Source organism: Brachionichthys hirsutus, chromosome 3 (genome assembly GCF_040956055.1).
Source record: "Brachionichthys hirsutus isolate HB-005 chromosome 3, CSIRO-AGI_Bhir_v1, whole genome shotgun sequence".
Lineage (NCBI taxonomy): Eukaryota > Metazoa > Chordata > Actinopteri > Lophiiformes > Brachionichthyidae > Brachionichthys > Brachionichthys hirsutus.
The window spans coordinates 3334790-3360865 of record NC_090899.1 but is presented as its reverse complement, the minus strand read 5'-3'; the positions used below and the strand labels follow the sequence as shown (position 1 = coordinate 3360865).

Below are 26076 nucleotides of genomic sequence, written 5' to 3'. Positions count from 1 at the left end.
CAACAGTCTGAGAGTTTAAAGGTTTTTAATGATCTCAGGAGTTTCAACAGAATATACGATTGGAAAAAAAACATACAAAAATAAATCCATGTTTTTCCCCAGAATGTTGAAACATTCCTTGTAAATACAGTATGAAGGAACTTAATGCAAAATGCTTTCCTATAAATACCTTGAAAATCATTTGATTTATGACCCTTAATAAGAACGATCGTTATTACCCTGTGCCCCGAATGTTGGTTCTCGCTTTATGGAACTTTAGCTGACACGCGCATTGTGATAATCTGCACTGCAACTCGCACCACCGATCACGTGTCGTCATCTAGTAGAAGCTAAAAGAAGGTAGCTTGGAATTCTCAGAGCAGATACCATGTCGGTGGAAGAGAGATTTAAAGGAATGCTAATGGAGGATTCTAAGTAAATTGCATTCTGAAGATGAACACATGCTACAATACAAATTCTTGCATACTGCTCCTTTAATAGCGCAGGTCCTGCTAACTGTATAAAAGCATCAGTATGCGACATTCAAAAGCATTAGCGCTGTTTGCTTGAGGGCAAATCGATACTTTGCATTTTTGATGAAGGCATCAATGCCCCACTTGCCGAAGCCCTGAGAAAATGCAAGATCTAACTTGTAAGCAAAGTCGTTTGTACAAAAACTGCAAGGAGTGGCCATCATCCTGAAAAATACTTTCACAGTTCGTCATCAAGATCCGTGCTGCTTCAGTTACGTTCTCCACTGCCTTGTTTTTTAAGATTTACCAGGACCAGCCTGTTAGTAAATCTTTCTTTTGATTCTCTGCATCAGCAGCCGTTAAAGAGGCGTGTCCTCGCTGTCCCCGTTGTGCGTGCTCAGCCTTTCCTTCCTGCGGGATGTGATGGCTGCCCAGATCCGACACAGCATGCCACCTCTGAAACAACAGTTTTGGACATATTTTTAACGGCATTACAAATCAGGTACATCAAAAAAAAAAAATCAAAAAAAACAACACAGAATTGTGTTAATGAAATGGAAGCTAATGGGGTAGACTGCATCTTTTCTGCACCGGCGTCTCTGAGGACAATCCCTCTGTACGAATCTGGGTGGACAGATGGCGAGAGAGGTGATGCATGAAGCCAGCTCACCTTATTCCACAGTACTTCAAGTCGTCCCTGGAGGCCATGTAGAGGAGACAGTCCAAGGTGAACTGATGAGACACCAACTGGAATACAGGATTAACCAGGTGTTGGTTCAGAGTGCATAGATGAAGACTATCGCGAGCTTCAGGATTTCAGTTTACCTTATCAATAGTGTCTTCATCCACAGCGATGGACTCGAACCACTGCGCCAAAGCCTTGTCTTCTGGATTAGAGCTCGCCTGAGAGGCCAATCCAGCATCTATAATGGTTAGAGATTAAAACTATTCAGGCAGTCTTGTGCATTACCCACAAGCAAGATCTTGTAGAGTTGATGTCACACACAATAAAAAAAAAAAGCTTAGCGTGTCTCTGCAGGCCTGCGGTATAATCATTATCCAAATAGAAGTCGAGTTTGAGCACACAAGAGGATTATCTGATGGCCTACGCCTCCGTAACAAACCAGTCAGACAGAAATCCGGCGCCTGAAGCTGAGGCGTGGTGGGAAGGCAGTGTTACAAGTGTGAGGAAACCATAACGAGCATCTCAAACTCAAGCTGCATTGGTCCCATAATGCAATGCTGGTCATGCAGCGTTTAATCACCAACCTACTGGTTAAGATCTTTAAAACGCTTGTATCCACATGTTCCCCAGAGCGAACATGAGACACATCAAATAGGAATATTACTTATCAACTTGTAATGAATAGTCCAGATTATACAAATATTCTTCCATATTTAACATTCTTGGAGGCAAAAAGTCAAAACCACAGGAGGGAAAAACTTAGTGACATTTATTTCAAAATACAAGATACTGAGTGGATAAATTCAACAATTATGGTATTATTTTTAGAATTACATTGGCCTGTCTTGAAGAGGTTTCGCACATTTATGTTACAAATGTTTGGGATGAAAAATATTACCGTCATGGGCTACGGATTTCCTCAGCGCGTCTATCTGCTGCTGCTTCCTCTGGACACAGCTCCTCAGCAGCTCCTGATACTCTCTCTCCTTCTCATTCAGCTGACTCAGCAGTCTGAAGAAGAAGAAAAAAAAGTCAGACCATGACTCGTCAGAAAATGTCAAAGGAAAATCGAAGCGTATGATAAATAAAAGCAGTGAATGCTACATTCTGGTCTCAAGGCGGAGGTCTCTCAGTTCGTCACTGAGGGGACAGCTGGCGTTGACAACGTCTCTGGGGTTGACGGGACCGGTTGCAGGGGGAATTTCCTGTCCGGTTGTTGTCGGCCTGAATGTTGGAGGCACCTGCTGGTCGGAGACAGGAGTGTCGACGCTGAAGGGATCCTCGGGAATGTTGTCCTCCATCTCAAATGAGGACTGCAGCTGGAGTTTCAGCTCTAGGAGGGGGAAATGGGAGCAGTGTTATCAAAGAGAGAGAATGAATAGACAGGAAAATGCACCCCCCCCCCCAAAAAAAAAGTATGCAAACTGTTGAACTTGATGAAGGTCTACCTGGTAGAAGCACCGTGATGGCGTCCTGCACTGCCTGTCTCAGCAGATTGTCCAGAGCAAACATCCAGTGAGGCTTCACCTGTTGTTGCCTCAAAACCTTCTTCACCTACATGAAGATAAGACATCTTAGCACGATGGTGGGGGGGGGGGGACAAAATCCCAGCAAACCTTGACAAGCAGCAGTGTCATCTTTGGTCTCTCGAGGTTATACTCACTGCATCTTGGAAGCTGAACAGCACCACCTGCAGGCTGTTGAGCGATACTGAAGCACAGAGCAGCTTAACGCGAAGGTCCAGCAGGCTATTGGTCAGCTGCTTCCTGTCTGGGGACCGGATGTTGTCTCGCAAGCAGCTAATGAGCTCAGTGATGTGGTCTGCGGTCAGTGGCGAACCCTCAGCAGGCTTTTAAGAGAACATAAAAACATAAAAGGATACAGTGGTTCCATCGCTCCGATTTAGACATATCGATGTCGTCTTCGCTTGGAATGAAGGACAATGCATTTTCCAGTTTAAGAAGGGACAAATTCATAATGTTTAGCTGTAAAACTAATAAAATGATTGCCAAATTACCAATCACTTAAGTTTCAATTGCATGAAACAGCAGTAAGTGTGCAAAACAGTTCGCGCATGTGGACTAATCAGGACGTTTCATGATGATATATCTATTTCCATATGCATATGCCGCTTTTAACCGCACTAATAAACACACACAACACATTCGGTGCTTTCAGGTGTAGCGTGATGTCATTTCTTCACCCACCTGAGGAGCGGATTCTTGTATGTTTAGCACAACGAGGCCGATGTAGTCGGTGAGGACTCGGTGCAACGTGTCTCTCCTTTCACTGTCCTTCCTCAGCATGAAAAGGCCAATGTTCTCTTCTGTTGCGGCTGGACTGCACATTTCTGATGGAGAGTCCTCCGGGATGCTGGACGGCAGCGGGCAATGCAGAAATCAATCGCACACATTCAACGGAGGATGTTAAAGCACTACAAGTGGCGTATGGATATCATCGATAATTCATGTGTGATGCGGAAGGTATTCTAGATACATGGTTAGCTTTAGTCAGTGCCATTATACCTGCACAGGCTGCGCCCACACCAGACCTGACCGAAGCCGCAGTGTGGATTCTAAGATCCTTTAGAATCCGGGCCAATGCATAGATCATAAGGCCTTCGTGTTCTGTTGTGTGGCGCTTTAAACTCACGGCAGGAAGCTGGTGCTTGGCGGGCTCTCTGAGATTTCCTCCGCCATCTGAGCGGACTGGTGCCTCCTGAGGTCCAGGGAACTAAACAGGTCGATTGAGTCAGAGTACGAATCGGCGTCCTCCACGAGGATGGAGATAGGGACGGACAGGCTGCGTTGATAATCAGCTGTAAACCCCAGACGGGCTGTGGTTAGGTCTGTTGTTGCTTTGACATTAGGTAGAGTTCACAGCAACAACATCATGGGAATAGGAAGAGACTCGGATGATCCTGATGAGGACTGAGAGAAGGAAAGGTGACTCGCCTGCAGGCTCTGGCTCCTGCAGAAACTTGGTCCTCTTCCTGGAGGACGACCTGAGGAAAGAGTCCCCGAGCAGCTCCGTGGCCGTGGCTCGGTCGTCTGGGTTTGGCGTGAAGCAGTTCATGATGAAGACCTTTGCCGAGTCCGACATGCACTCTGGAACCTTAGGGTGGATCTTGAACATGCCCACCTTGAAAATGACAATGAAGATTAATATTTGCAAAATGTAGAACTAAATTGTATGTAAATACTACCAAAGTTACACACCCATGTGTGTCCTACACATCCACTCTAGTCACTGCTTTCTCCTATTCACCTTGTACATGGCTGCCTGGGGGCTTCCCAGCTCATGGAAGGGTGTTTTCCCTGTTGCCATTTCTATAATGGTGCACCCGAGAGACCAGATGTCCGCTGGCTTCCCATAACCCCGGGGGCCCTGGTCTATAATCTCTGGGGCCATGTATTGGAGGGTTCCTATTGTGAAAAATCATCAATAAATTTTTTTAATTACATTTACCCGAGTCGGTTCACAAATAAAATCAAACACATCTTATCCTCAGAACATGCTTTAAAGCTACAAATCTAATAAAGGTACCAGCAAACGTCTCGGTGCAGGGGTTGATCCCTGCTAATCGTTTGGAGGTTCCAAAGTCAGAGATCTTCAAGACTCCACTGTAGGTGTTGATCAGTACATTTTCACCCTGCACAAAAGGTCACACACTAAGGATAGCCGACTTTCATCACCAAGCTAGGATGACAATATTCTGGACAGGGAAATCAAATGGATTGGCACCTCATTTTTCTGCTCACCTTAATGTCTCTGTGGACTATCTGGTTGTCATGAAGGTACTTGAGCCCCTCAAGGACCTGTTTTGTGTAGAAGATGATGGTGGCTTCGTTGTCTTTCAACGGACCCCATTTGGAGCGTAGGAGGGAGGATAAACTTCCTACGAGCAGGAAATGTAAAAGAAAAAGTGACTCGTCTAATTCATTTGTCTAATCCTGCTGTGAGATTTTTTTTCCCTGACGTGTGCAGGTAGAGACGAGAACAAAGCATCGTTCATAGACACTTTATTATATTGGCTGCCGGCAGACGTTTGCGCAGTCGATTACACAACCGCCGACTTCCTTATTGCTTAATAGAACCAGGCATTATTATATAACACAAAAAACCGCAGATTAACACAGAGAGAGAGAGAGAAGGACTGATAAAAGATGAGTCAGGGCTCTTATGTACTCTTCAAGGAAACAAATGCAGATTTTAATAACCGGATTTTATACTATTAAAAGTTTATTCTGGAGTCAAGTTAATATGTTGCTACATTACATGAAAGCAGAGCGTATCCCTCGTGCATTCATGTGGGTCTCTGCAAAAAGTGAAAACGCATCATGGCCAAAAATATCAAGCAGAAGAACAAGTTGGGGAACATTGCAACTAAAGTTCTTCAGTTCTGAAACCTTTTTTTTTTTTTTTTACCTCCGGGTACTTCCTCCATGAAGATCTTGATGAAACCGTCCTGACTGACAGATCCCAGGTACTGGACGATATTCCTATGTTTTAGCCTCTTGTGCAGCGCTATCTCCTCGTGGAGCGGCTGGGAGTACCTGGGAGGGACAGAGGAATAAACGTCTTGAGGATTACGTTTGCTTTCTGGTCAAGGGGATTAATTGTTTCACTCCGATTTCAAGGAAACAAAAAAAAACCCTGACAGCAGCTTTTGTGCCTGGATCTGCCACTTTAAATAAGGATCATCCTCAACCACTAATCTGCCTTGTTATTTTCCACTTCTTGCTCCTGAGAATAATTACAGCGTGTGATAGAAATATGCTGAGTGTGCGTGTCTGAATAAGACAGGTTTGACAAATGGGTAAGGAGTGATTTCAATATCACATTTCTCTCGATGCCATCCTTTATTTCCACAACACAGCAGTGCTAGCCTAAGCACGTAATTATAAGGGCAGACAGCATAAACACTCATTCATCTCCTTCAAGTTTCCTATGAGCGCTAGAGGGAGCGTCCTCGCTGCCAAATTTGTTCCCCGTTAAGGGTAGCATGGAAAAAAGTCCATTCTGGTGAGAAACTCGGCAGCTCTGTGTTTCCGAGTCCGGAATAACTGAGAGGAAAATGTGCGTGAGAGGTGCTTTATCATACGTTCTGTCCTTCTCGGGGATTTCCTTGATTGCAATGCGCACTTGGTTGCTCAGATCCCTTCCGGCATACACCACGCCGTACGTCCCTTTACCCAAAACAACCTTGTCGCCATTTTCGTTCGTCTCATAGACGTACTGGAAAAAATAAATTAAGGACAGAATGTGTGGGTGGTGACTGCAAAGACTGGAAGTGGAAGCGTCAGAGGAGTTTCACGAGCAAACGGAAGTAGATGCAGGTGCTTGATCAGATGACAAAAATACTCCATCTATTTACATATATATATATATATTTGCAATTGAGAAGTAATTGCAGCCTGATACACAGTCTGATATCACACACACACACACACACACAGACAGATGTGTGGAATGCAAAAGGCATGCTGTCTTGTTTTCTACTTGTTGAGGCATGTACGACCGATCTCAGGTCATTCTGTAGCTCACCTCTAATATTCCCTCTGTGAGATGGTTCAGGTCCAGAACGGCGTCTTTAGCCTGCTGAAGCAGCGAGTTCACCAGCTCGCAGAAACTAGTGAGAGAACATAGATTCAAATTCACTGTTAGAATCTTGCAATATATGCAAGACATTCCAAAAATAAGCAGGAAGTGGGAATAAAATGTAAAAAAATGAGATTCTTCTCTTTTATATTGCTCATATTAGTACAGAGCAAGTTTTAAGTGTTTTGATCTCCATAAATAAAGTTCCCATCCATCCTATAGAGGATGCTGCACAGGCCTTCGGTGACGGCTCTCTAAGCTAACATGAGAGTCACTCACCCTTTACAGTGCAGTTCAGAGGGGAAGCAGAGCTGGAAGTCATCCGAGTTGTAGTGGACATACAGGAAGCAGCTCCGCTCATCAATCTTTGAAACGCTTAAGAGGAAAGAAAACAAAAACAGGAAATAAGGATTTTCCGTCTTTGGAAACCGTGTGGAAGTGACACAAATGTTCCTTCCAAAGGATTTCTGCTAACGCACACACGCATGTGTCTACCCCTGTGTTTGTTACACAGATGCTGTGTTAATGTTTGCACAACACTGATAGGGCAGAAGGGGAAATGGACTTGCTCTGTCTAAACATGTTTTTTCTCTTGTATGTATTTTGTTTTGCTTTTTTTTATATCATGGCTACAGATGAAAACTAGCCTTCTGGCCAATTATGGCTTTTTTTTAACCATGTATAATCATGGGTTTTATGTAATTGCATTTTCCCCTTTCAAATAAACTAAATTCAAATTCAAATGCAGATGAAGAGTAAGCGTCTGCACCGGTGAATAAAGCGTGTGTCATAAAGCACGTCTGAGAACTTTGATTGTCAGTTTTAAGTGTTCCAGAAGCCGATTGTTTCATCATCTTTAAAATTGCCTGACTGGAAAAACAAAAACCCGACTAACTCAACATGGATGAGACGCCGGAGAGACATCAGCAAAAAAAAAGAAAAGAAAACGCTTGACATGTGACAAACAGCCATGGTTTGCCAGACAAACTGTATGTTTTGGCTCCTTTGGCTTTGCCTGCAGGCGCGACCACACCCAGAACTGGGAAGCAGATATTTGAGATGTTAGCACATGCTCTTCTTAACTTTACCTCACTCCACGGATTGCACAGGCTGGGAAAGTCCACTGGTGTAAGCCTTTCTGCAGAAAGGAGGAATTAAAACAAAGGATAAGGACAGTTCTGATACACTTACTGCACATATATGACAGGCACTCTTAAATATTCATGCAAAATGGCAGCTGGGCGACTGGAACTGATGGGGAGGGTGCATACCTTTAGGGTTGTGACATGCTTCAGCTGAACAGTGCGACTTTCATCCTCCTCGCTCACGCAAACAACAGCTGGTTGGAGGACTTTGCTCGGCTCCATAATGAGCACCTGGAAAGCAGAGTTCAGAGTGTGTGCGTTGATTTTAAGATTAAAAATGAACAACAGACTCAACAGTGTGCGTTTATGAGTGAGGCCTTACCGGGCAGCGATCTGTGGAGACTGTGGGTTTACAGGTCTGCAGAAGCAGCTCCATCCAGAAGTCCACGATCTCCTGTTTGGGAGATTTCACCTCGGGCTCCTTGGCAAACTGTCGATAGAGGATGAACGTCTCCATGATGGACGCCACGTACCTGACAGGAACAGACTGGTCAACGTTAGAACTCGGATCGCTCTCTGTATGATTTCTGATCAAAGCTTGAAATCAAAAGCAAACAAATTCAACTAAACTGCCCCAGAAAGCTCACCAGATGGGCGTCTTGAGCCTGTAGAGTTTCTCAGACGCCTCCATCACTTTCCTGTGTTCGTTCGCCAGGATGTTTGCCCCGAGGTAGAAGCCCACATCCCAGTAGGCCGCCATCTTCTCCAAACTGCCCTTTCTTCCGAGCAGCGTGCTCAGAGTCACACCTGAACCGCCGACACGACAGAGAGAGACAGAACGGCGGGCTTCCGCGTTAAAGTCGGCGCAACTCAACGCGAAAGGAGCAGCTTGGCGCCGAGTGTGAGGAAGTACGACGGCATTAAGCACCGATTTTACGCAGTTCGATGGACGTTTCAAATTCATGGCCAGCCGCCATCAGGAGAACCACGTTGTTGATGGCCGAGTGAAGCGTCGGCTCCGTCTCGAAACCTTTTCCATACCTGAGGAATAATAGACGAGACCGCTGATTCGATTACACAACAGACGGGTGGGACGAAGGCAAAACCCACAACATGCACAAGCAGCATTAATCAAATAAAGACCGTTAGTTGAGACGGAAATGGCAAAATGTGGCTCAAAGTGCAGAGAACAGTGAAATGCCAACTTTCTCATCAACACAAAGCGGTTGTACCAGTAGCATGCCTGGTCTCTGCTGCGCTGATCGCTGAACTCAGAGCTCATGAACTTGTCTTTGTAGATCCGTCCACACAGGCAGTAGAAGTCCGACGCCACTTTGCCCCCCGACTCCACGATGGGAAGAATCAAGTCCAAAGCCTTCGCACGATCTCCGGGGAGATTTCTCCTGATACGGGCAGAGTTGATGACGTCAGCAGCGAAGAGCAATGATTAATGCTCTTTATGTGTTTTGTATGCAGAAAAAAAAACAAGGCAAATAAAAGGCGATGGGCTGAAAAGACTGAGCGCAAACAAGAGAGGAAATTGCAGCTATTAAGATTGAGATTGTTTTTAAAAACGCCATTAGGTACCTGTTTAAAGCAAATATGTGATGAAACTTGATATTCTGATGTCCTGCTACCAAACACATGGGCAGGTCGTTCAGAGTCTCCACCAGTTGGATGATGGAATCGTAGTCCTGAGAAAAGAGATCAAAAAGGCATTAAAAAAAATAAAATGAGAACCAGTTGAGAGCATAAAAACACAGCGGATTATTCAGCAATCATAAAATACATAGAACGCTTGCATTCCCATGAATAAAGGCATCATCATCACTGAATTGATTATGAATTAGGGCCGAACAGCACGTTGTTGAAACACACACACACACCTGAATGTCCCTGTAGGTCAGCAGCAGGTTCATGACGATGTCGGGGGTCAGCAGCTCCACGCTGTCCAGGCGCTTCTGGATGCGGCTCAACTCTGCGCTCAGGTCGTTGCCGCTGAAGCGTTCCCGCGCCAGACGAATGTCATTCCTGACCGACTCCCGGAAGTACTCGCTGTCGGCGTACAGAGCAGAGCGGGGGGAGGGGGGGGGGTCACGACAACGTGGGAGTCAACGCAAACAGAGAGGATGACGTCCCAGCCTAAAGAGCCTGACCTGGACTGGATGTGGACGTTGTTCAGCAGGTGCACCAGGCGCTCCACCAGGGGGGTCAGCAGGGGCTCCAGCTGGAAGCTGGGCTGCATCAGTTCTTTGATCGCGGTCATCATCGTAGCATCACAGGCAAACACTTTGCCCTGAGGCGACACCACGTAAGGGATGAACGTGTAACTGCCACACTGATCCTAGAAAGGGGAAGACGAGACGAGCAGAGTCACAAGGTGAGCCCCCCCCCCCAGGACCTCAGCGAGGGGGCCACGTTTTCATTTACTGGTGAATGAATTCTTGGCGGAACAAAAGCAACTCATTTTCTGTTTGTGTTTTCCTCATTGTTTAGGAATTAGTGTCGTTTTTAAGTTCAGCCTCAGGAAGGGGGAGTGGGGCCGACATTCCCACGTGATGACGTCATCCAGATATTACGCAAGTCCATGAGGAGTAGGACTACTGCTGTAAACAATGCTGGGAGCGCACACCTCATCGTTTATTGGATCTAAGTTGCGCCATCTGAGAATTTTATATTAATTTTTTTTTTTTTTTGTACTGATTCAATTGAGATAAATATAAAGTTAACAACAGACTATTTTCTTCTTGTGTAGCGTGTATCCGCTCACACTTTATTTGAGGGACACAAAGTGAATTTCTTTTTCTCTTTTATATCCCACCTGGCGTTCCGTTTACCTTTACAGCTTGTATGTCACCATCTTGCTTGTAACAGTATAAGATGATGTTGTTCGTCATGCTGAAACTTTCTCTCACTCCAAGGTGATAGAAGAGAGACGGCTGGCAGAACGAGTCGCTCATCTCGACCACTGCGACGTCTGGGGGTAAGAAACCGGGTAAGTTTGCGCGCAGTTTGCGCCGCGGTGCGCGCGTTTCATCCAAATATGCATATATATATATTTTTTACTACAGTCGGATCTGTCTGCACTTGCCTGCGTTGTAGAAACTATCCAGGATTTCTGTTGTTCCCAAGGATATCCTCTCGAACGGAATGGTTTGGAAAACCGCGTGCGCGTCCGAGCACGCTTCCTTCAGACATTTCAGAGAGAGGCTCTCCTCGGTCTGCGGCAGCGACGCGTCCTCGTTGACGATGTACGCCGCGGTCACCGCTCTGGTGCGGCTCCGCGGGGACACGATCTGTCTGCCCGACCCGCCGGAGCTCAGCTCGATCGCCGAAGGCTCCTGCCAGAAGCTTCCAGCCAGCAGCCGCACCGGATCCTTCCGCCTCGGCTCGTGCAGGCTCATTCGCCGGCGCTCCGTCGTGAACATGCTCCGCCCGAGTTCCGCAGCCGTAACTCAATGCGGGACATTTATCACAAACGGAAACGTACTGTTGTTCCCCCCCTGGTGCGTCAACGCCTCGGATCGCTCTCCATACCTCCAAACACTCGTCACTCCACTTCCCCCGCCCGTTCACACTCTGAGAATGAAACTGGATCCCACTCAGACCAGACCCTCGCACGACCTCTGCTGTGGAAAACCATTTACCGCATCTAAATAAGACTTTAAAAAAAGAAAAGAAAACTGATCTGGATGCTGGTGAAAATCAAACACGGTTAAGTTTTTCCCACCTTTTCACCTTTTTAAAAGTCACTTTATTCGAATTACTTAACTTCTTCTCGGATAATATAATTACAATGAAAATAGTATACAGAATAACAACATTCATTTAAAAAAAAATGTTTTTTTAGTACAAAATAGAATTCCCAGCACAGGTGAGGAATCTACATGAAACTCTCCAGACAATACATTTTTTTCCCCACTGACTTTATTCACAGAACATATTTTATAATGAACTGCTGTACTTCGGTGAGCTTTCATCTGGCACCGAGCACTTTTCTTTTTATTGTGAGATCAGCCATGCATCACCGAGACATAAAAACACTCAACCTGAGAATAGCAAATCTTCTTTGAGACAGTTTTGTGGCAGGTTTAAGCAAATCATTTTGAAATTACAGAATATACAAAACATTATTTGTTCCATACCCCCCCGCAGAAGCATCGAGTAAATAAACATTGACGATGATGTCATCTAACCTGAATGAATCTGGGGAAATACAGTTTATGGAAACAATTCACTCATCGAGGCCCTCGTCGTCTTCTTCCTCTTCCCTCTTGGCGTCCACCTCGGTCGTGTCCGAGAACTCGTGGAGGAGCACGTACTCGCGGCTGCTGAAGCCGAACTTGATGACGTCCTTTTCTTTGAGCTCGTAGTAGCGCTGGGGTTCTATGCGCTGGTTGTTCAGGTAGGTGCCGTTGCCGGAAGCCAGGTCGATGATGTAAGGCCTTACCCTGCGGCCGAGGGTGCCGTCTGAACGCGTGAACTCCATCAGCCTGAGGAGATGAAAGAAAGGTAGACACGTATTAAGCGTAAAGCAGCAGGGGGCCTGCTCTCTCCAACGCACAAGGACTGTCGTCTTGGATTTCCAGAAGCATCGGAGATCATCTTTACCTGTACTGGAAAACCGCGTGCTGCTTGGAGCAGGACGGGTGATCGATGGGGATGTCGGCAATTCTTCTCTGTCGCCCCAACAAGTAGGCACTCTGTCTGTGAATATACATGACCGGAAGGGGCTCGTCGTCCTTAAAAGGATAAAGCCTCCACCGACGCTTGGGGATGCGAGCCTCGGGGGGCTCGTTGTACTTTATCACCACTCCCCGGAATGTATTCGTATCTTCTGTTAACGCTCCCGACAGTTCGAAGTTGGGCTGCTCTTTGTCAGCAGGAGGGTCATTTGTGCCTCCGAACTCTTCTTCCTGGCCTTGCTCGAGCTGCTGCCGGTTTTCCCTGCGCCGCTCGTTGTGCTGCCGTCTTCCCGCTTCTTGGGACGCGAGTGCCTCTCGCTCTCTGTGTCTGTCTCTGCCGTGGTCCCTCTCCTCGGGTCTGTCCGATTCCCAGCGGCTCCGCCGCTCGTCTGGCTGGCCGTTTCCGCTCCGACGCTCGTCGCCGCCGGCTCGATGCGCCTCTCGCTCCTGTGAGATAGTTGGTGGAATGAAAGGTAAATAAAAATAACTTGCTATGGACAGATTCTTGTTTATTTTATGCACACATTGCCATCACATACCTCACACGAGGTGTTTTTAACAACATACCGGAAAACGAGCGAGCGAATCGAGTGTACGACAGTTTCTGATGTCTCACCTACGATGTTTACCAAGAGTAAATTGTCTTTTTTTTTTACTTATTTACAACAACATGACGCAGCATAATATACTCACGGTAATTTAACTTGGGCCTTGATTTATCCTTTTCAGAGCCAACAGCAAATGCATGTAGGCGCATGAGAAGCACTTCTTTGTTCTCACAAAGTTTTATTGATTTTAGCCACAATTTAAAACCTAATTACCTTCTTTACTTTGACATCAGCACCACGATGGGGACTGCGACTACGACTTCTTCTGTTCCTGGGCGATCTGCTGCCTCGTCTGGCCGGAGACTTTTCTCTTCTGCCTGGTGAGCGCTCCCTCGTCCTGGCAGGCGACACGAATAGCAAAAACAAATTCACATTTCACACTTAAAATAATTTACTCTAATAATGGCAGTGGGATTGTTTGTTAAGCGCTAATAACAAACTATTGAACTGCATTGTTAGCTAGCGTCAATGTATCATTACCGACACACAGCTAATAAAAGTAAAAAAAAAAAAAAAACAAGTGGCAGAAGCTAAAAGATAAGACGACCAACGACTTGTGGATTTACCTGCTCGTTTTTCTCTGCGGACCGGGGTTGCTGTTGGATCTCGACCTCGAGCGGCGTGATGTCTGTGGCCTAACGGGGCTCAGTCGCTCCTGTTTTACCTTAACGTCCCGCTCCGGAGATTCCCTTCTCTTGTGTCGCTTTTCTTTGGTCATTGTAAAATATCTGTAAGAAATGAAAGCTTTGAAACGGTTGAGGGACTAAAAACGCATCGTCGTCACCGCAATTACCCGTAAAAACAAAAGCAAAAAACTAAAGTGTCGCGACCACAAACTTCATACTTCCGTTTCCGGTGGTACGCCGAGAATATACGCCGGTGTGGCGGCAGACTGCATCGGGTTGTTCCTCCCCATATATTATATTTTGTGTGTTATTTTTGCTTGATTTTGTTTTATTAATGTTGTTTGCTTCATTTTAATAGTATTTTATAATAAATAAATAAAACGTATGTGTTTAAATAGCTGTTTTCTTTAAAATACTAATAAAAAATGTCTCTTTTTAGATCCACGATTTCAGTAAAAACACAGGGGAAAAAGTCGAAAACCAAAATTAAAACAGCACCGGCTGAAAACCCTTAATTACTGTGTTATTTTCATGCCCTGGTTGAACTCAAACTTGAACAGCGAAATGAAACGGAACGTCCGACGTTGCTGCCATAACGACGCAAACAGTGAGCGAGGAAGCGAAACAAAACGTCCGTTACCGGCATCGATTAACATTTCTGTCGGTGAACTGAAGCCGATTTCCCTGCATAGCTTCGTTATTGAAAGTGAAGAACTATGAGTTCGCCTCGTAAGTCGCTCTTAAAATATAAGAGTCCAATTCGTATCAGCAAAACCTCAGGCAGCAAACCAACCAGGGTAAGTCTAACAAAGTATAATAACAAGACGGAACAATTATATGTAGCCGCAATCGGGGATGTATTTATTTCTACAGCATTTAATTTAGGGAAGTATGGCTATGGCTTTGTCTCCCCTAATTAAATGATAGGGAGATGGCTTTAATATGATTAAATGTCACTTTACTAACATTTTGGTATTAAAATATTTTTTTTGTGGCCTTCAAATATTTAGTGATACCCACAGCCACAATACTAGAGGGAGTACAAACGTCAACCTGATTACCCCCTCCTATAAAACAAACATGGGTAAATAATGCTCCTTTTACAACGCTGCCCCCCAAGGGTGGAACTGTCTGACTCCCGCCCTCTAAACATGCACCTCTTTGGCCTCCTTCAAAACAGCCCTGAAAATTCACCTTTCAGGGGGGCAGAAACAGAGACAGTCATCACGACTCTCTCCGGATCAATTCTCCCTCTTCTTGTCCACCTACGTTGTACATATTATGTGTCTTTTTAATTTATTGTTATTTTGGAGTAATTTTTATCGGTATTGTTGCATGTCGAATTATTTACTAAGGACTTTCAACGGAAACAAGACCGCAAGGGCTTTTTTTTTTTAATGCTCCTCTTAGACAGGATGTTTGACTGTACTTGTACTCTAATACAACTATTGTTTGACTGTACTTGAACTGCTCTAACATTCTAAATATAATCATCATCACAGTCTTCTGGCCTGTCGAACAAGAAAAGTAGCGGTAGTCTGGAGATCCTAGACTCCATCCTACCACCCAGGTATGAGTATTCCCATCTGCAATGTATTGTTCAGAATCCAAAGCCATGTTTTGTGGCATCTGAGCTTCTGCTGCGGCAGGGAATGGGAAGAGGAAAATCTGCAGTGGGAGCAACATGTGTCCAGCACACCTTCTACGAGATCCGACGTCATTAGCCTGGAAAAAGAGCTGCGCACAAGTCTGAAGAAAAGAGACGCCAGAGAGACAGGGGTCTGCCCCATACGCAGGGAGCTCTATTCCCAATGCTTCGGTAAAGAGGGCAATGACCAATGAGGCCTCTGTGAATACGATAAATGCAATTACTATGCCTAGATTAAAAAAAAAAAAATCCTATATGATTGTTTTTCTCCTAAATGAAAAGAAAGAGGCATATTTCAACAAATCATAAATTCAATTGTCTGACCATCCCGATTTGTGTTTCTTTAAGACGAGCTTATCCGGCAGGTGGCCATGAACTGTGCTGAAAGGGGTCTGCTGCTGGTTGAGATCAGAAACGAGATCCAAATGACGATCGATACCTACGAGACAGTGCTTCATAGCAGCTTCGCTTTCGGCATAAGGAAATCAATGCGGGCCTTGCAGAGCAAAGAGGACGTGGAAGCAAGGGTAAGGACATATACAACCCCATGGAAGAGAAACCAAAAACTCAGCATAAAGAGATTTATTTTGTCATTCATCTCAAGTTTACGCGGTTCTTCCGTTTGATAACCAGCAGAGGGCAGCATTTCTCTTCAGAGGTTCTTAGAAAAATAGGGACAGCGGTTGCACTCTTGACATAATTGCTGTGGAATCTGGGACAGACTTGCAGTTGCGTTTTAATTTCAACAGATTTCTAAAATGCAGAATGAGCGAAATGTTCTGATAACGGAAATAAACGAGCAGAAAGCCAGATGTGACGCAATCGAGAAGAGAGAAAATGAAAAAGCCCAAATTGAAGAAAAGAAGCACATCAGAGAGATTCAATTCATGGAGAAAGCCAACCAGCAGCTCAAGGTGACGTCTCTAACTACACATCACAGTTAAAACATGTTTTGCTGTGTTGACCCTCTCCAAGCTTTAATATTTGTCTTTTAAGGACCAACTGGGCGAGATGCATGCACAACAAAATTAACGAGACTCAGACAGGATCGGGCCGCCGGATAAAGGCAATTTCCATTTATTTAGCATTCTTCCTTTTATTAGCGCCATGTGTTCGATAAAAATGGCGTCTTCAGACAAGTTTGGATATAGATTGTTTGCATATGTGTTGTGTGACTTCTGTCTAGTTTTTCGATCGCTTGGCCTTTCGGCCTTCCGTCGTCGACGGCGGAGCTTTTCTGTTCTTGTTTTTCACATTGTGCGTTTCATAATAGCGCACACCGTATTTCTTCACCTTCTGTGCCCGGTCCATTGCTCGTCTCTGTAGAGATGGAGAAATAGAAGGGGGGTGGGGGTATTCAGCATTTGTAATTGTGTATTTTCCGGCTTGACGCTACGCTACATACCTGTTTGGATGTCAGTCTGCACGGCTGTGTGGACTTCTCATCCTCTTCGGCTTTCCTCTTCTTCCTCATCTGGTTTGCAGCTGAATTTTACAAACACATTAATGAATTTGATGCCATTGTCTGTATCTCTATATCAGTCTGACTCAGTTAACTCGCATGTCTAAATAAATACTTTAAGATATTAATCTACTGGCATGACAGTACTGTGTGTGCAGTTTTTCTTTATTAGTTTGTTTGAAAGAACTGTGTGATTATCATTGAACGCTGTACAAACATGATTGATTACCTTTAACCTGTGCTTGTTTAGCTTGTTTATTCTTCAGGTCTGTGAACACTTTGTCCGAGAGTTCCTTGGGTATCCTGTCCAAAGAGGAATGAAAGGATGTTATTAGTACACAACAATGCAAGCAGTCATTCTATAACACTCAGAGCAGCTGACTTGGTCTTCGGTCTATGGGCTGAAATGGAAAGAGACCCCGGATCAGATCAAACTGATAACTGCTAGTCCTCTTGGGTTTAAAGGCTGCACGGCACAAACCATCCAAATTGCACTGCATCTTTGTGCTTGACGCCATCTTCCCCCGATTAAAGCAATAATGTTAATACTGATTCTTTAAAAAATAAAATTCATGAAGGAAATTTGGTAGACGGGAGACTGACCGGATTGCGGAGAAGTGTTTGGATTTTGCTCGCTCCAGGAAGTGCCTGTATTTGGAGATCTTCACATCCAGCTCACGGATCGCCTCGCGCGAACCCTTGCTGCCGGTTTCCTTGCAAGTCTCAGAAGTCATGGGCCCGGGTTCAACAGTCTCTCCATCAGCTGCTCCGACATCGGCCTGGTCTTCCTCTCCGACATCCTCTTCCTCATCATCAGACCCAGAGAGCTCAGACATATCCAGGTCAGGCATCTCCACAGGAACCAAGTCTTCCTCGTTGAACTCCGGTGCCACGTAGATCTTGCCGAAGTTCTGTCGCACGTTAGCCAGAATCTTTTGGACCTGTTCTTTCTGCTCCTGCTGCCGCTGTTCCTCGTGATCTTCCGTGGCAGCATTTGGACCGTCCTGCTTTTCCTCCTGCATATTCTCTACGACGCCTGAAGGCACTTCAACCGCCAACGGTGCCTTACTCTGGAAAAGATAAAGTCACAAAACACAACAAACAATTTTTTAATCATCATTTAAATATATGTTTTTTGAAATGTATTAATTTACTGGTGGAAATTTCAGTGAACTCTTACCTCAGGATTCCCCTCAGGTCCAGGGGGCTTCACGAAAAATGGGATCCGTCCTCTCTGCCAGTCATTTAATACCATTTTTGAGACTGTGGGGAGATCTGGCTCACCGCCCTGCGCAACAATAAAATAACATGCTCAACCTTAATATTAAGAAATAAGAGTTCACATTTACTGCAAACCTTCAAGAGCGCTGTACAAACCCTGTGTAACAAGATGTAACAGACAATTTACACACTAGTTTCCGGATTTTAAGCACCGATTGAATACCTGACAGAAATAGCAACTTATACTGTAAAGAACATTTCCTTTGCCAACTATGTTCTCTGATTTTTAAGAAACAAGACAACAGACAGAGACATGAGGCAAACTAGCTTTCGAGGTGTAGCCTGTTCAACCTTCAGAAGCTTCCCAGTGCGAAATGCCAGCTTCTCAAGGAAATCTTCGGCCGAACCCCACGTGGGAATGCGGTAGGTCTTCTGAATGTATTCCGGCTTGGCTCGTTCCAGCACAGCCGCGATGTGATCTTCTGGGTTCTTGATCTTCTCCACTTGAACCTTCATGAAAAAGTGGAAGGGAAAGAGTCAAAACACAAAACCCTGGCACAAAAAAAAGAGAGAGGAAAGAAAGACTTACCACTCCTTTCAAGACAATATCAGATTCGCTGTCTTCTGAAGGGTAAACGACGCCAGGACAGTCGATGAGGAAGATTCGCCTCATCAAAGTGATGTACTGCCACACCTAAAAAAAAAGGAAGATTCATATTGTGTGTGACAAAATGATGAATCATGAGGGGGGGGTCTATTGGTTTAATTTAAACATGTGAATGAGGAAGCTCTTACCTTTGTTTCTCCGGCGATGGGCGCGACGTTGCAGACCTTCTTAGACCGTAGTGTGTTGATGACCGAGCTCTTTCCCACATTAGGATAACCAATGAAACCCACACTGATCTGTTTCTTGTCCGTGTGGAGCTGCAGTCAATGCAGTAAGAATTGAAGTCAGAACGTTTTGAGATGAAATGCGGTCCAACAGAGGAAAACGTTTACAGGGAGTGTGCAATCTTTAAATGGCACAATCCCAGAATTCGTTTGATCCAGAAATTGTTTTTTGTAATTCAGGATTTCATTTGGGATAGAATTGTATAGCTTAGCTGCCCTTCTCATTGCCATGTTGTTTTTGTGCGAGGCCTTGGCGTACCTTTCCGAACTGCCTGAGCAGCTGGATGAGGGAGCCCTTCCCAAACGAGTTGGTGAGGCTGGCATGGAAAGCCAGAGTCGGGCACTCTTGGGACAAAAGAGCTACCCACTGTTTCTGGTTCAAAATGGCATGGAGATAAAAAGTCAGTCATACAAATCAATACTATTACCGATAGAAGCCAAGCACGATGAGTCGCAGTAATACGCTATGTGTATTACTGTGCGTCTGGAACCAAAGAAGAACATTTCATAGATTTCTTACAGTGACCCAAGTAGGGATGAGGTCACACTTGTTCAGAACGAAGATCAGATGCTTCCAGGATTTCTCCTTCTTCAAATACGTCTCTATGCTCTTGGAGCGCGTTCCCATGGGATCACGGGCATCTAGCACTTGGATGACGACATCAGAAGAGTCAATCACCTATGATGATAAAAAAAAAAGCATGTACACCGACCGTCAAGCAATTCAGCGTACCAACTAACGTTAGCATGACCGTCGGTGTACCTTGTAAAGTTCTCCCCAGATCCTCTTGGACTGACCCTTTTTGAAAATTTCCTCACGGGCTTCATCCCTGAAAAAAGAATCAATGACACAATTTATTTTCACATTTAAATATGGAAATTTAGCAACTGCCTGTGCATCTGAATGGATTACTAATAGCTTCTTCTAAAGGTCTTACCGGACCCCCGTGTCCTCAGTTACCAGGTCTTTGTCCTTGTCTTCCTCGTAACTCTGGGCCAAGGCCTCAGCCTGTTCTATGAGGTCTTTCACATCACCCACTATGAGGCTGGGCCTCCTCCTCTGAGCCTTGGGTCCAAACGTGGTCTCAAAACCCTCCGTGTCTAGAATGTGCACCTTTGAATTCTGGAGGTGTAGAAGGACAAGGAAGACTATACTCACAGCCCGACTGACAAACATCACAATCCACCACCAAAATCTACTCACGTGGGCTTTGACTCTGTCATGCAAGAGGGACATGGGAAGTTTGCTTGGTCTCATCACCACACGATACGGATCCTTTTGAACTGCTCCCATTTCTTCTTGGAACTTCTGGAGGGACGACTGCTTAATCACGCGGGTATTTGCTGAAAAGCACAATATAGCTTGTTTAGATGCCTCAGAACTGAACACATTCATAAATTGATGTTTCATTCGGTTCCTATCACTCTCGCTGAGTCTTATGAGGGATATTGAAACATATTCATACTAGACTAACCTCTTTTCATATCATTCTGTTATAAATGGCTTGTGCATTCAACTGAATTTGACCATAATCTAAACGGATATAAAATAATAAAAACAAAAAAATAAACACTTACCAAACCATTTGATGTTCGGTTCAACTCTGGCTACAGTTCCTGGAGCCACTGTGGATTGGTACTGTAAAGGTTTAATGACTTTTCCACGGTTATTACTGGGAATAGATAACAGATGCACGTACTGTTATTTTCCGCCGCTGCTTCGCGAAGCGAAACACAAGCGCACAACAACAATGCAAATCTAATGACCCTTTACCATCTCTCCTTCTGTCTGTACATATTCAGACGCTTTATGGTGGCTCTGTCCCTCATGTTGTTCCCGCCAGCACCTTTCACCCGATCTATGGAACAACAGTTATTCATCAACCAACAGCACAATCCATTTACTTTTTCAATATTGTCTTCATGAAAACTTAATAGCAGCATCAACAGATTAAAAAAACAACACATTTTATAATCGGTTTATTGGCAAAATACTATCAGCTGTTTCTAATAACCAAACTAGACAAGAATAGACTACCGGTACACAAATAAATCCAATGTTGAGACTTTGAGAACAGTTTCTGTGTGATTTGGTTTACAGAAAAGCGATGACAAATGGTATATTTAGTCATTAAAACCTCATTATTGGTAACGTACTGCGTGTTTACATAGTAGAGTCGGATAAAGTCCACTTTAGTCACCCAAACCACACCTCACTAGTGCTTAATGCTTACTCGACTAGCACAAATTAGCATTAGCTGTAAACAAATGATGTGGCTAATGGAGTTCCGCTCACCCGGGTTGCTGCTGGAAGACGAGGGGTTAATGGAACATTTCCCCTTGAACTTCGGCTTCACCATTCTGACGGCTTCGTTGTTAAAGTCTGACTCTGAGAGGAACGGTGACAACACGGAGGAGTCTGAAAGCTGCTTTCCACTATTTCTCCAAGCGGTCGGCGACACAGCACACGTGTTGTGTTACGGGACGACAGGAAAGACGTCATCAAAAGAGCGACCATGGCACGAACCAATCACCGAGCTGCTATGAGTGCGCTGTAAGGGAGGTTGACGCTATTCTAACTGTATTTCAGACATTTTTGGCACTGATATGGGCTCTGTAGAAAAACAATTAGGTTTGAAAACGATTAAAATATATTAACACCTTTTAGGATCTTTTTTAACAACAACAACATACATTTTACAGGTACAAATAGTTGTAAAAACTCATCCAGACAAGTTGAAAAAGCATAATTCTTAAAAAACAAACAAAAAAAACCCTCCAAGACGATTAAGTTTCAATATGTTGAATTGCCATGCTCTTTTAATCCCAGTAGAGGGCCTCAACGTAGTCTCTATTAAGATATTCCCATAGGCCGCCATGCTGTTCATGTTCTGCAGCTGTAGTTTATGTTGATTACCTGACAGGCTCCTGTGCAAATTGGAGTTGAATAATCAGACGTATTGGGGCCACTTTAATAGAAGCATTCATTTTTACTGGGTGGGTAAATTGTGTTAAGTACAAAATAAGAACAATCAGAAATACTGATTTCATGAGTCTAATTTTGCCAAGTTAATCAATAATATATTTTAAATAAAATGATACATTAGGTGCCCCCCACCCCCCCCAAAAAGAAAAATATTTGAATGTGTAAATGCAAATCCGATGAACCATACTTTGAGGAATAAAATTCTAGTGTTGCTGAAGCTTTTGATTTTTGATGTCCTAAAAGTGCCAAAGAAAGACATAAACTCTGTGTGCTTAACGATATCCACAACCCTTCTTATTAATGAAAAAAAATAATCTGTTTAATCAAAGTACAAATACAACAGGTGGAATAATTGTAGACTAATGCTGTTGCTTTATTTTAATTATATAATCATTCATTGCTGATGGGGGATTAGCAAGATGGATAAAAGTGAAATTGTCCCAGGAGAGTATGATTTACATTAATGTTTAATTTATGCAAGGCTTTAGAGACCGACTTGAGACCAGGATGTGTGGTTGGCCAAGTTTGTCTCATCGTGATGATGCTGCCTTCACAGTGTGTACGGTATGTTACACTAGAGTGGCTAAGTGCCAAGGTAGGCAAATTCGTTCTCCAGTCTAGAGAGGCGCCATCCAGTATTCAGTTTATACAGCAGGGAGACCAAGGAATGTCCTCTGTTCATTTTCATACAGATGAAATAATAACTGACTACAATTAGAAAGTACATTTTTCCCTCTCTCTCTTTCTCTCTCTCTCTCTCTCTCTCTCTCTCTCTCTCTCTCTTTGAGCTATAATATAAGATGAAAACAAAACCTGTTTTGATTAATGGTAAATCAGAAAAATTCCTCCTTTTTTGGCATCTAAATTCAAGCAATATTTCAAGCAATATGTCCATCCAGTTTGAGCTGTTTTTTGATTGGTAGCACATGTGCAAGTGTATCCATCGTGGGTCATAGAGTCATAAGACATCAAGATAGATATAAAACCAACTTGGACAATATACAAAAATTCTCTCCAAAATTATAAACGGTACAAAAATCATCAAACGAAGAGGAGATATTTTGAAAAAGGAGCAAAACCATAATAGAATAGGCTCAGAGAGGTTATTTTAAAAGGCATTTTAGATCAATTGCAAGCTTAATAAACAATATTGTTTTAAATAATGGTGACAATAGAAGACAGGTAAAAAAAAGAAAAGAAAATCCATGCTAAGCCGATAAAAGTAACACATTTAGCGCGCCTGGTGAAATGGCAGCATCTGAAAAGCAGTGAAAAACTGCGACAGTTACTTCCACAATACTGCTCAGAGTGGCTGCAGCAGGAATTAGGAACAGTTGCTTGTTTTTCTTCTTCTGCTGCTGTTCATTTGATGAAAAGTACCAGATGGAGAGGATTTCAGAGGGAAAAATTACTCAAAGTATATATATTTTTTATTTATTTAAAATTCAAACTGAGAAGAGAATAAAGTAAAATGGGGTTAATGGGATGCTTTTTTCACATGTCAGAGGCAGCACATCGACGCTCCCTTGTTCATGTGAATGTGTCGATTTGTGGATAATATTTCATCCCGGCTCTCTCACAGAGTCTCTGCTCTGTCAAATTTGGAACACCAGCTGTGTGATGGAGAACAGCCTCCAGCCAGCCCGACTAAACAAAAGGAGAAAAATTGATGACGGTCTGAAGGTTGTTCCTCCTTATAGACTTGTTGAGTGTTTGCAATAGAAACCCAACATTTATGGTGAGCGTGCTTCGCGGCTTATCTGCAGGGCGACTGATGTGCTGTAGTCTAATGGTCGCCGCTGTGCCATTGACCATATCCTCGTGGTTTTCCTGTGTTTAGACAGGAGCCGCCCACTCAAGTGGGTGTGATAATGCAGCGTAACGTCTTTAAATTCCACTTTAGGTGGAAGTAAGAATTTTCAGCTGCACGCTAGCAGTTTGTGAGGCTGAGCACAAAGGAATTATGGAAACGGCGCGCTAATGCTGACATGCCAACAAGCGCAGATTTTGATTTGATGACAAAAAAAAAAAAATCCAAATCCATCCATTCATTCATTTTCTTCCTCTTTTCAGGTCACGGGAGTTGCTGGGGCCTGTCCCAGCTTGCTATGGGTGAGAGGCGGGGTGATGATGATGATGATGATGATGATGAATATATTTATTAGATAGAATGTTAGAGTACAGTACAGTCAAACAGTAGCATGTATTACAGTACAAGTACAGTCAAACATCCTGTCTAAGAGGAGCATTTCAAAAAAGCCTTTGCAGTCTTGTTTCCATTGAAAGAGAGGCAGGGTACACCCCGAATGTGTCGCCAGGGCATCGCGGGGCCACACATAGACAGACAATCATTCACACACACACACACTCACACACTACGGACAATTTGGAGTAACCAATTCACCTAAATTTCATGTTTTGGGAGGCGGGAGGAAAGCAGAGAAAACCCACAGGGATAGGATCATTAGCGATGTTGCTGTGAGGCAGCAGCACTAACCACTACGCCACCGTGCCACCCATAAATGTTCAAATCATCCTCATTAAGTATATCTATTTACACTTTGTTTTGTTTTTTTCATTAAATAATTTGTTGTTTTATTGCTGTTTTCTGACGTTTTTAGGAAATCATAAATTCCTGATTACAACTCACTTGTACATGACACCATCTTCTACTCTTTCAAAGTACTGAAAACTGCAGCGCACTCTGGCTGGGAGCGCATGTCTCCAGATCACACCTACACCTCATTTGTAAATTGAGATACTACTGCCAGTTTCAACAGGGGGGAATTTTAAGCAGATTTGAAATTACGTAGAGGAAAAAGGAGGGAATAATGAAAAGTGAGACGCATGAATCTGGAAACAAATGAAAAGCCAGTGATAGAAAAACACAGCTGGAGATGAAGTGATGGAATATGCTGTTTTTTAAGGGGAATATATATTCACTAATATCGTCTGTGTTTATTTTCACCAAACCTTAATCTTTCACTGACTTGTCATGGCCACAGGTTTCACACCACATAAATCATAGTATAATCTATTGGCACGGACCTCCGGTAGGCATTCTGTGAGTTCTCTAATTAATAGTGTTTATGAGTGCTAATCTGTGGCATGTAAACCACAGGTTGTGGTTGAGATAAGGAACAATATGGTGAAATTATATTTCTAAGATTATTCATGCTATGCTTTACACTCGCTGAACTCGGCTCATGGGTCGGCGTTTACTTGAATAATTAGCAGGAGATGGATTGAGTTGTGAAGCAAACACTATATATTTACTATTTCTGATGTCATAAAGAAAAAGATGTAAAAACATTTTTTTTAATTGTTAACATAAACATTTAACATGGAAATTCCTGTTTATCACTTCATTGGTCATTTGGTCTAAATCTTGAAGAGCCTTCGCTTTGGTAACCCAACTGCTCGGCCTCCAGGTGAAAGGAGTTTTACAAGAAGCAATTTGGTGAAACAGTTTCTCCATTTTATGTACCATAGAGCTTCCTGCCAACAATTCTCTCCTCTTGATTCGGAATAGTGTTCACCGGAGGCGGGCAGCAACAGCCCAGTCTCCTCTCTCTGCTTGTTTTTCTTTGCCTCATCAAGCTTGTCTTATCTGCTGCCCTTTCAATTAGATAAGGACAACAGAGAAGCCTAGTTGGACAGAGGTCTGTGTCAGCTCAAGGGTATGGCTGTTACTGCTGAGGTCATGCAATGAAAGGGAAACGGAGCACTTCTGTTTCCCCAAAACATAAGTGATTACACTGGCTGATTTGTCCAAGAAACCCTGGTTGGCGAGGATCAAAGGCTGCCTGGAGACCACCTGCAACCTTTCTTGGCAGAAGACTCGGCCTGTAGAGGGATGAGAGGCTATGGGAAAAAGCGCAGAAGGACTGTGCCTCTTGTTCCCTCCCTGATCTTCGTGAGAACACAGACTCATTGAGTGAGGAGCCTCCTTGGCCTCCAATGCGATTTCTCTGAGCATTCCATTTCACATTCAAATATGATGCATCCTTGCTCTTATGGAATCTGAGTACACCTATCCTGAATGGGGAGGGCTGTCCCAGACTGTTTGTCTTATTGATATATGCCAGTATATGAGTTTTTATCATGCACCCCTAATTCATTCATT

At 43.9% G+C, this 26076-nt stretch overlaps 4 protein-coding genes across 4 annotated transcripts; 1 reads left to right on the top strand and 3 right to left on the bottom strand.

The window, feature by feature from the left end:
• Nucleotides 1-16: 16 nt before the first annotated feature.
• Nucleotides 17-11251, bottom strand: si:ch211-1i11.3 (mitogen-activated protein kinase kinase kinase 5). The gene is made up of 28 exons (XM_068755045.1): nt 10915-11251; nt 10661-10800; nt 9980-10167; nt 9710-9878; nt 9411-9517; nt 9056-9226; nt 8752-8864; nt 8471-8630; nt 8206-8356; nt 8010-8114; nt 7827-7876; nt 7018-7113; nt 6685-6769; nt 6242-6375; nt 5566-5693; nt 4899-5035; nt 4684-4789; nt 4405-4562; nt 4092-4278; nt 3790-3955; nt 3345-3510; nt 2801-2986; nt 2586-2691; nt 2242-2470; nt 2036-2148; nt 1278-1375; nt 1123-1199; nt 17-908 (listed from the first exon to the last, which is right to left on the bottom strand). Exons 1-28 carry the CDS (start codon nt 11249-11251, stop codon nt 812-814), a joined length of 3960 nt encoding a protein of 1319 aa, XP_068611146.1. The 3' UTR covers nt 17-811.
• A 334-nt stretch (nt 11252-11585) lies between these two features.
• On the bottom strand, nt 11586-13843 carry snip1 (Smad nuclear interacting protein). Its single transcript, XM_068760387.1, has 4 exons — nt 13683-13843; nt 13330-13453; nt 12435-12955; nt 11586-12316 (listed from the first exon to the last, which is right to left on the bottom strand). The coding sequence occupies exons 1-4, from the start codon at nt 13832-13834 to the stop codon at nt 12058-12060; spliced, it is 1056 nt and encodes a 351-aa protein (XP_068616488.1). The 5' UTR covers nt 13835-13843; the 3' UTR covers nt 11586-12057.
• Nucleotides 13844-14458: 615 nt separating this feature from the next.
• On the top strand, nt 14459-16334 carry dnali1 (dynein, axonemal, light intermediate chain 1). The gene is made up of 5 exons (XM_068757667.1): nt 14459-14539; nt 15245-15312; nt 15392-15561; nt 15739-15917; nt 16140-16334. Exons 1-5 carry the CDS (start codon nt 14459-14461, stop codon nt 16332-16334), a joined length of 693 nt encoding a protein of 230 aa, XP_068613768.1.
• A 21-nt stretch (nt 16335-16355) lies between these two features.
• Nucleotides 16356-21438, bottom strand: gnl2 (G protein nucleolar 2). Its single transcript, XM_068755763.1, has 16 exons — nt 21261-21438; nt 20739-20823; nt 20543-20637; nt 20169-20308; nt 19903-20087; nt 19728-19794; nt 19485-19643; nt 19224-19337; nt 18869-18997; nt 18663-18767; nt 18425-18583; nt 18033-18140; nt 17456-17922; nt 17082-17155; nt 16796-16875; nt 16356-16710 (listed from the first exon to the last, which is right to left on the bottom strand). Exons 1-16 carry the CDS (start codon nt 21322-21324, stop codon nt 16573-16575), a joined length of 2169 nt encoding a protein of 722 aa, XP_068611864.1. The 5' UTR covers nt 21325-21438; the 3' UTR covers nt 16356-16572.
• Nucleotides 21439-26076: the final 4638 nt, after the last annotated feature.